This window comes from Pinus tabuliformis, chromosome 3_1, assembly GCF_031772625.1.
Source record: "Pinus tabuliformis cultivar Carrire ecotype Pingquan chromosome 3_1, CPIR1, whole genome shotgun sequence".
In the NCBI taxonomy this organism is placed as follows: Eukaryota; Viridiplantae; Streptophyta; class Pinopsida; order Pinales; family Pinaceae; genus Pinus; species Pinus tabuliformis.
Window position 1 is genome coordinate 706,916,233 of NC_142301.1, and position 9,893 is coordinate 706,926,125.

Below are 9,893 nucleotides of genomic sequence, written 5' to 3' on the forward strand. Positions count from 1 at the left end.
TTAAAATTAGAAATAGTGCTTACTGAATTTTACATAATTTATTTTTTATTATCATTTTTTTTATATAATTTTATTATCATTTTTTTATATATAATTTCAGTAGGTGAGTGTGTTTTTTTAAAATATAGATTTAGTGAGTGTAATGAGTTTGATGATGAAAAGCATGCGTTTTTTTTAAGAAATTACAAGTTTAAAAGTAGAGAGATAGAATATATATGCTTTTATAAATTTATTAGTCAAATTATTACAAAAAAAAATAAATCTTTTATCCCACACAAAAAAATCTTATAATCTTATACTTTAGTTTGCTACTTTAAGATCAACTTAAATATCTGGCTTAACAATGACTTTAAAATTAAATAATAATAAAATTAATAAATTAAAATTTAAAATATTACGTATTCTAAACATTGATTATGGATACCGAACAAAAGATTCACACAAATTTCGGCACTTCACAAATCACGCCACCCTCATCGAATTGTGATAGATTTTATTATATTTTATTATGTCCCATGCACGGCAAACAAATGACCGTGATAGAACGGCTTCAACATTAACGAGGCAAAGGGCACCACAAAAGGTTCAGATTAAGCTGCTGAACCGAAAGGCCTCTGGTTGTTACAGTCCAGGTTTGATCCGTAGCTCACGCCTAGAATGTCGCAGTATCTTTTGTAGAAGCCGATACGGTCCTGCTGCCTCGAGTCGCTGCCTATACCGCACTCCAGCCCACCGTTGATGATGTTAGTAACCGCTCCATATCCCGGTGCTCTCCCGGCGGTGCTGTCGCCGCCGGACGGACTCCATCTCCCGGTCATTACGTCGTGGCAGGAAGGCTTTGGAGACTGGGCGGTCATCCAGAACCACACCGCCGTCTTAAAGGAGACCGTGGCATCGCTAGCAACAATGTCGGGGTTGTTGATGCCGTCGAATCCGATTGCTTTGCCGGCCGGTCCATAGTTGTAGTTCCTGAATAGTACAAATCAAATTGAGCAAATAGATTTCATTCCCATACTCTTTTGGGTGCGTTTCAGCAGAATAACGTTAACGGAAATAAATTTAAGAAGATGTCGAAATGACCAACCATACTTTTTTGGGTGCGTTTCTGCAGAATAACGTTAACGGAAATAAATTTAAGAAGATGTCGAAATGACCAACCATGATATTTGAACCGGTCCTCGTCCATAGTATCTCTTTCCAGACACGCAGGGCCATTGGGAAGATGCTTGACAGTACTGGGCGGGTGGATTGCCTTGCTCCTCTTTGAAGCAATAGCCCCAGGAGTACGGGCCATCTGGTGCTGTCGGCCATCCCCCTGTTTTAACAATATTCTTCCCAAATGAGCCGTAAAGCAACTAAATCAGATAAAGAAATCATAAGGAAATAGACTCGTAAATATTACCTGTGGTTTCGTGGGAGGTTTGGCCAAAGAAAGCAGCGAGCTCTCTTTTCCGAGTAGCGACATCACCGGTGGTGCCGAAGGAGGGAAAAGCATTGGCAGCCGCAATGAAGGCAGAGTAGGTGTAGAATCCGCTGGCCTTGCAACCTGCGTCGTTTCTGTGCTTCAATAACTCATTGAAAATGCTTTCAGTGATGATAGATGCAACTCCCTGTCCACCGGGAGTGGGTGAGGGAGGCGTGGGAGTCGACCCTCCGCATTGGCTCTGGCAATCCTGCCCGCAATGGGCGTCCGTGTTGCCACACCATCCCCATTTGCTGCAGCACAAGCCACCGGGACAAAGAGCTCCGCTTGCTTGGCGTCCGCACTGCTCTGCAGACACAATAAACAAATTCATCATCGGCATGGTGACTAGAGCGATAGCGATCACCGCTAAGCTCATGGACTTCATTTTTTCTGACGCGCGTTTCCTTTTCAACACTGCATTAGCCACAAGTTTTGATTGAGTTCGGACGCTGCAATCCTTCCTTATATAACGATATTTCCAGTCTCCTGCACGACTAAAAGAATCTACATAGCCCACATTATGGTGATGTCATCGTAGCTTAAATCCTGATCTCGCGCGTTGCGCACATGGATTCTGAAATGCCATCGCATAAACCATACTTAAAAATGTTCAAACTATTAAGATGGTGTAACATAAATAATACTGACAAAACACATGTTTACATATTATAAAGAGACGTGGATAAAATTAACCTAACAAATTAAATAAAATTATACTTTATTACATTGAGAAACATTTTTGGAAGTTTGTAAGGATAACCTGATATAAATGAAACGTCACATGTCTAAACCTGGTATATACATACTTTATATTAAATAATTTTTAAATCACACTAGCAAAATATGAAACCCGTATAAATATAAATTAATACATTATATACACTAAGTCGTCTGACTTCAGTGGAGCGTCAGCACCATAGCCGCCCACCCTCTTTGACCTTATTTTCCCAAAGTAGTAATAGTTGTCACATTGAAAGCAACTTGCTAATACGGTGAAACAGCTGACCTTCAAATTTCCTAGGCGCAACTTACTTCTCGTTGATGTCTTCGGCTTGGAATAATCTAAGATTTCCCTCGGCAACCAAGCGCATTTAAATCATTCTATTGTCTAGGTCAAATTTGCTTGTTAATGTACTTAGATTTGCGTTGAACGGGAACTTTGTCCAGACTTTGATTAATTTAAAAATTATTTAGATTTTCAAATTCTCCAAAATGTTGAAAAGTAATTTTTAAATTCTCCAAAATGTTAAAAAATTAAAATTATAATTAACAAAAAAACACCGACTGAAAATGAAACGATTTCAGTATCCACTAAGAAGGGCCTCTACCTTTTAAGCTCTCCGTTTCGTTGTTTACTTTTGCCACATTCGACAATGTACATTGAGGATTAATGAAACACACAGAAGTATGTGAATGCATAGTCCACTAGATTTCAACAATCCACTAAAATTTTGAAACAATTAAGCCCACAACAACATGGCTGCAACAATTCACTAAAATTTTGAAACAATTAAGCCCACAATAACATGGTTGAAAAGTTCTCATAGCTTTTGGGTTTGATCACAATCGGATCAGATGGGTAATGGCCCTAGTAACCTCTCCTAGTTTTTCAATTCTTGTTAATGGTTCTCCTTCAGAGATTTTTATTCCTTCAAGAGGCCTCAAGCAACGAGATCCACTCTTTCCCTTTCTCTTTATTCTCATGATGGAAGGGTTGGGTAGATCTATCAGGCATTCCAAAGAAGTTGGTAAAGTCAAAGGTCTCCAACTTACTAAAGATGGTCAAGTCTTAACACATCAACAATTTGTGGATGATACCATGTTGGAGGGCGTCCCCACGGTCAAAGAAGCTCTAGCTTATGAGCAAATCCTGAGAGACTTCACCATGGCTTCAAGTATGGAAGTTAATCTCTCCAAATCTAAGATTTTTTTCTTTAATGCTCACATTGCTATTCAGAGAAATATTTCAAGAATTTTGGGCTTTCAAAGGGAGATCCTCCCTTCAAAATACTTGGGAGTCCCTCTAATGGCCAAGCCTTTTCACAAGAGCATCTAGGAGCCAGTAATTAGCAAACTGCAAGATAAGATTAGGAAATGGACTTTCAGATCTTTAAATTTGGCTAGTAGGTTGGTGCTAACCAAGGCTATCATTTAATCAATCTCAATCTTCATGCTATCAACTCTCTCAGCCCCCAAAGGTGTTTTGCATCAATTTAGAAATGTACAAAGAGACTTTCTTTGGGGCAAGGGGGAAGAAAGAAAGAAATGGGCCTTGGTAGCATGGGAAAAAATCTGCAAACCCAAAAACTATGGAGGACTCGGTTTGGATGATCCTGAGATTCTAAGTAAGGCTTTAGGAGCCAAATTATGGTGGAGATGGGTTAAAGATCCTGAGGCACAATGGGCAAAGATATGGAAAGAAAAATATGCACACTTGTGGAAAAACAATGATCTAATAAGAATGTCAGGATACAATAAGGGCTCTCACATCTGGAATAATGCCTGGGACAACAAGGGTTTAGTCCAAGGAAACAACTTTTGGGAAATCAGAGAAGGAAATCTTGCCCTATTCTGGGAGGACAGATGGCAACAAGAACCTATTTTGTTAAAAGAAGACTTGAGGGATCTCAAGGAAGATACAGATACTAAAGGGTTATTTAAAGTAATAGACTTTTGGGTCCAAACCAACAATATTGGAAAATGGAGAACTTGGAGGAACTTTGAGTTCAGGGATGGAAGCCCCTTGAAGGCTAAAGCAGAGACTCTAAAAAATATGTTAGAGCAAAGGAAGATTTTGAAATCAACGGAGCAAGATCAGCTAAGATGGGGCAACGAAGGTGAGGGTAACTTTAATCTCAAGGAAGCAAAAATCATTCTCCTTGACCTTAACTCACAAGCTCCAGATAAGACTTGACAAGACGTATGGAGACATCAAGGATGGATGAAGATTAAACTCTTCATGTGGCTAGTCAAGCACAAGAAAATCCTGACCTGGGATAATATCAGGAAGAGGGGTGTCCTGGGGCCTTCCAGATGTCTGCTCTACGAAGTCCAAGAGGAAACTATGGAGCACCTTCTCAACAATTGCATTTTCACCTCCAGTTTGTGGTATTATTTTGTCACCATTTTCCAGCAGACAAACAGGGACAAAGGGAGCATCATCAATACCCTAAACAGATGGAGAAGAACCTTTTGAGACAATGAAATTCTTAGCTTAGCTTGGGCCATCATGCCAAGTTTCATTATTTGGAACTTTTGGAAAGAAAGGAACAAAAGAATCTTCAAGAATGAAAAGAGGCCATCCCAAAGCCTTTTGGAGTAGATTTTGAAACAAATCAAGGAAACGGTTGGCACTATTGTGTGAAATCTCCCCGAGGACCCTCCTTCTGCTGCAGATTTGGAAACTCTCGGCGATCTGGGTCTGCAGGGACTTATACCTTAGGAATGGGATAGGAAAGTTATCTCCTTGGATTCTGAGCAAGATTTATGGCATCCTACCCCCAAGGGCTTTTCAAAATTCAACATTAATGGGGCTTCAAAGGGAAACCCGGGCTCTGCGGGTTACGGAGATGTGTTAAGGGATGAGAATGGTGGAGTACTTTTCATATTCTACTGTCATTTAGGAAGAGCACTAATAACATGGCAGAATTGGTGGTGATGGAGCAGTGCTTAGATTTCCTGAAACAGGATAATCGGCAAAATGTGGTTGTTGAAGCTGATTCGGCGTTAATCATCGAATCAGTCAAGAGTATCAGCTAGGTCATAAGGCCAAAAAAAGTCTCAATGAAATGGCGTCTGATCTAGGGGTTTTAATGGATTCAGTAGCACCTCCAAAGCCTTTGGACTGTTAGTTTTAAACATGTAAGAAGATCGGAAAATAAATTGGTTGATCTTCTTGCCAATCAAGGGGCGATCAACATAGAGAACAGGGTTGCATTTGGCTAGCAAGAAATGCCTCAGAGTAGGTTAAAAGCGAAATGTTATGACCAGGTAGATGAAGACAGGATTGTGTTTCGAAGTAGGACCATGGAGATGGAATCTAGTTGATTCAGGTGTTCTATGTTTCTCATTTTTTCTACTTTCAGGTCGTTAGGGGGTTTTAGCTCTTTTTCAACCATATTAAAACGAGTCAGCATTGTTTTTAAGACTCCAGTGGATACTCAGTCGGGCGGCCCTGGTTGGTCTAAGAAAGACCGGTTGGTGGGAGTTTCGTCCTTCCTGGTTTTTGGCAGAGAAAACGAAATGATAGGTAGGAGCCCGAGAACTCTTGGCAACCACAAAACCAGGGGTTTTCTGTCCGGGATCGGTTTACTAGGCCGAGAGAGGTTTTCAGGCGATCACGACCCTCACAAGCAAGAAATGGTTTTTTTAATTTTGAATCGATTCCATATAGAGGGCTACATGTGGTGGTGGTGTCAGCTAAAACACTGTGCTCATCGCACACTAATGTTCAGTGAAATTAGTCGGTGCAAAATGATCCTTAGCCATCGGATCATGCAAAGCATTTCAACGATTGGGATTGATCATGCAGGTTATTGGTCTATTTGGCGGGAAGCGCTAATGTTCAGTGATATTAGGCGGTGCGAAATGATCTTCAGTCGTCAGATCATGCGAAGCGATTCAACGGTCAGGATTGATCGTGTTGTTCATTGACCCAGATTAGCGAGATTTTCGGCGGTGGCCATCTCCCTTCAATCCACTTTCAGAAAGGAAAACCGGGTTCAAAGCAGTTTTCGAGTGATCGCTTTGCTCCTGAGTGGTAAATGGTATTGGAATTTGGGAAGCGATCCCATTAAGCTTCCTACATGTGGCAGGGGGTGGTAAGGAATACTGCCCCCCATTGCACACTAATGTTAGGTCATCTTGGCAGCGCAATATTGCTCCTGGCCGTTGGATCTAGCCATCTGAATCTACGGTCAGAAACGCCCGTGCTTTTTTTGTGGGGCCAGGCCTTTTTCTCTACGAGTCTTTTTGGGGCGCTTTTTTTCTCAGCTGGCGGTTGGTGTGCAAAGTATGGTCGTTTCCACAGTGGGGTTGGAAGGTACATGAGTTTTCCACGTGGTTGGTGAATCATTTAGTTCAACTTTTTTGTGTAATTTGAGAGTTTAATAATAACTGTTGTAGGGGGGGGTCATGTCTATGGCAGGATACCCTTTTTTTTTCCCAAGTCCATGAAGATGGATGGTTTCTTGTACATTTTGTAACATTATTTTCGTTTTAATGAAATAGAAGGAACGTCTCTTGCTTTAGCAAAAAAAAAGAAAACGCAAAGACGTATATAATTTTTATAAATGTCATTATTATTAAAAAATTAAAAATTGTGAAGTTGCATAGGTTAATTAAATAAAAATAAATCTAATAAATTTTATTATTGAGTATAAATTAAGTTAAATAAAATTAATATTATATATGTTTATTAAGTTAAGTGAGTTTTAAGATAACTGACACATTTAAACTTATAACGTAGTTTCAATATTTAAATCTTTACAATATAATGATCACATCCAATCTAGATCACACCAATCCTAATTCTTATGACTTTTACACCCTATAATACTTTAATACACTCTCACTATTATTCTAAACTTTGTTATTAAAATAATATATATTTATAATATTATTAACTTTTTATTTTAAATTTTCCCAGGTTATATATTTATTTATTTATATATATATATATATATATATATATATATATATATATATAATAAAATTTATTATAAATCATTAAAATAATTAAAATTATTATTATTTATATTTATATTGATATTTGTAACACGTTAAAATTTTAACAAATAATTTATTTATTAATAAAAATATAAATAAAATTTATTATAAATAATTAAAATGATTATTATTATTTTTTAGATTTATATTGGTAACCTGTTGAATTTTTAATAAATATTCTTTATATTAACAGACTTTATTTATATATATTTATATTCGGTATTAAGAATTCAGTTTTCAAACACCTTTTCACCTACCTTGACAACTTTCGGTTTTTGTCTCCTCTAACTTGTGTAACCACTATAATCGTTTTGCATCTATGACTTCATTCTTTAGGGTGACACTAAGATTTATAAGGAATGGCCCCATTGTCATGTACGCTTCTTGTTTGGTTATATTTGTATTCTCATCATCATACATGTTGCGCATTTTGTTTTGGAAATGAATATATTATTTAGGAAAAAATTTATTCGGTAATGAATATATTATTTGGGAAAAAAATTAGGTAGATCTATTTGCACATTAAACCTGGATGTTGAGATTTAACCTATTTGATCTATGATTTTTCACTGAGAAAAATACTTAGCAACAAGAACTTACCAAGTAAGCTAACTCTTGGGATACTATTAGATGTTATAATGGTAATGAATATATTATTGAGATTGGTAATAGAAGTTATAATGGGTACCATAAAAATTAAAATTTAATATATGTTTAAAATTATTTAAAATTTATAAGTATATTTTATTTTGTAAAAGTGGTTTTTTGTGTATTTTTATTATTATGTAATTTTAGTTAAATAATGATACGTATGCATCATTAAGAGTGAATTTATATTTCTCAATTGAGTTTCTTTTGGGTGATTGTGTAGGATTGTTATTATTTTCTTTATCTCTATTCAAATCTTATAACTAGACATGTTAAGTTCTAATCTTATTAGGCTTGGATATTGACTAGGAGATCCTAGACTTACTGCCAAAAGAGGAACTCCTTCTCCCTCCTAGTATTAGCTACTTGGATAAATTTATAGATGATACTTTAGCTTCCAAAGAAAGTATACTTTAGTAACAAAGTTTACACCTTTAAAGATTTGATCCCTGCACACTATTTACTATCAAAGAAGGAACACCTTCTACCTCCCAACACTAATTATTTAGATGAATTGAGGAATGAGAAGAAACCCTTCTACCTCCCAACACTAACTATTTGGATGAATTTAGAGATGATATTTTAGTTTTGAAACAAAGTATACTTTAGAAACAATGTTTGCACAGGATTTGATCCCTACACATGTGAAGAATAGGAAACCAACCAGTGTAGAGAGATCCATCTTAACTACCAGTGTAGAAAGATTCACCTTAACTTTAAATCTATGAGTCAAAAAAAGAATTAACTCTTAGATCGAAAACCTTTTTTCAATTTAAAAAAAAATAAAAAAAACTATGCACTTTTAAAATGTGATTTCTCAAAATATACACATAAAAGTTTAAATGAAACAATTATAATATTTATTCAAATTGTAATTTTAAATTAATAAATTTATTATCTAAAATTGAATTTAACATTATAAATTAATATATTACCTGTGCAATTTCATTAAGTTAAATTATTTTAGGTAATTTCTAATTAAAAATGTTAAAAAGAATTCCATTCATAACACATATAAATTATATTAAACCCTGCATCATGAAGGATGGCCCCCCTTTTTCTTAGGATGCATTTTCAATTTGTTTCCTTTCAAAAGAAATTATAATTTTTTTTATGATGCAGCTTCCGTGTCTTGATGGGGCCCCTTTTTTTTTCTTGCATCCTAAAAAAATTTTATAATCTTTTTTTTGAAAGGAAACAAATCGAAGATGCATCCTAAGAAAAAGGGGGCCCCATCCTTCATGATGCATGGCCATGCATCATGAAGGATGGGCCCCTTTTTTAAGGATGCATCTTCGATTTGTTTCCTTTCAAAAAAAATATAAATTTTTTTAGGATGCAAGTCATTACCCCCTTCGTCAGAGAAAAAGAAAAAAAAGAAAAAAAAAGAAAAGAAAAATCGAATATCAAAGAAAGGTAGAAAAAAGGGCCCATCGAGGCACCGAAAATACATCCTAAAAAAAATTTATAATTTTTTTTAAAGGAAACCCATCGAAGATAAATCCTAAGAAAAGGGGGCCATCCTTCATGATGCATGGCCATGCATCATAAAGGATGAGGTCCCTTTTTTTAGAATGCATCTTCGATTTGTTTCCTTTCAAAAAAAATTCTATAAATTTATTTTAGAATGCACCTTTGGTGCGCTTTTTTTTTCTTATCAAGAACGGGGTAATGACTTTCATTTCATATTAATACAGGTTGAAAATGTTAATCTTTTTATTATACCTGTCCCCAAGGCAAGGTATATAGCGATCAATATCGCTCTCCTTAGCGTTAGTTTTAACGAAAATAATAAGCTTAATACAAAATATTTTTTATTCATATCTTATTAGTCCCTGCCATCTGGCATTCGGCAGGGACTATAGTAATCGTTAGGGTGGGAGTTAGCATTAATTTGTACTTGCTGGTGAGCGTTATTGCGTGGTTAATCCAAAGTTTTTAGTCCCTGCTGTGGGGTCATGCGCGCACAAAGCCAAAGTTCCATTCCGCTTGAACGATTGCCATCTTATTTGGCCTCTTCCCGAGGCGGAAGAGGCCCGACCTTAGGTTAATT

General features: G+C 36.3%; 1 protein-coding gene across 1 annotated transcript; it reads right to left on the minus strand.

Annotated features, from left to right (window-relative positions):
* Positions 1-590: 590 nt before the first annotated feature.
* On the minus strand, positions 591-1,882 carry LOC149189130 (chitinase 1-like). Its single transcript, XM_089413159.1, has 3 exons — positions 1,403-1,882; positions 1,159-1,315; positions 591-969 (listed from the first exon to the last, which is right to left on the minus strand). The coding sequence occupies exons 1-3, from the start codon at positions 1,848-1,850 to the stop codon at positions 591-593; spliced, it is 984 nt and encodes a 327-aa protein (XP_089269285.1). The 5' UTR covers positions 1,851-1,882.
* Between the last annotated feature and the right edge of the window lie 8,011 nt (positions 1,883-9,893).

Coding starts and splice junctions, on each gene's coding strand:
- LOC149189130 (XM_089413159.1), bottom strand. CDS start 1,850: ATGAAGTCCATGAGCTTAGCGGTGATCGCTATCGCTCTAGTCACCATG. Junction 1,316..1,402: donor AACCTCCCACGAAACCACAG/GTAATATTTACG, acceptor TTGTTAAAACAG/GGGGATGGCCGACAGCACCA. Junction 970..1,158: donor GGACCGGTTCAAATATCATG/GTTGGTCATTTC, acceptor TGTACTATTCAG/GAACTACAACTATGGACCGG.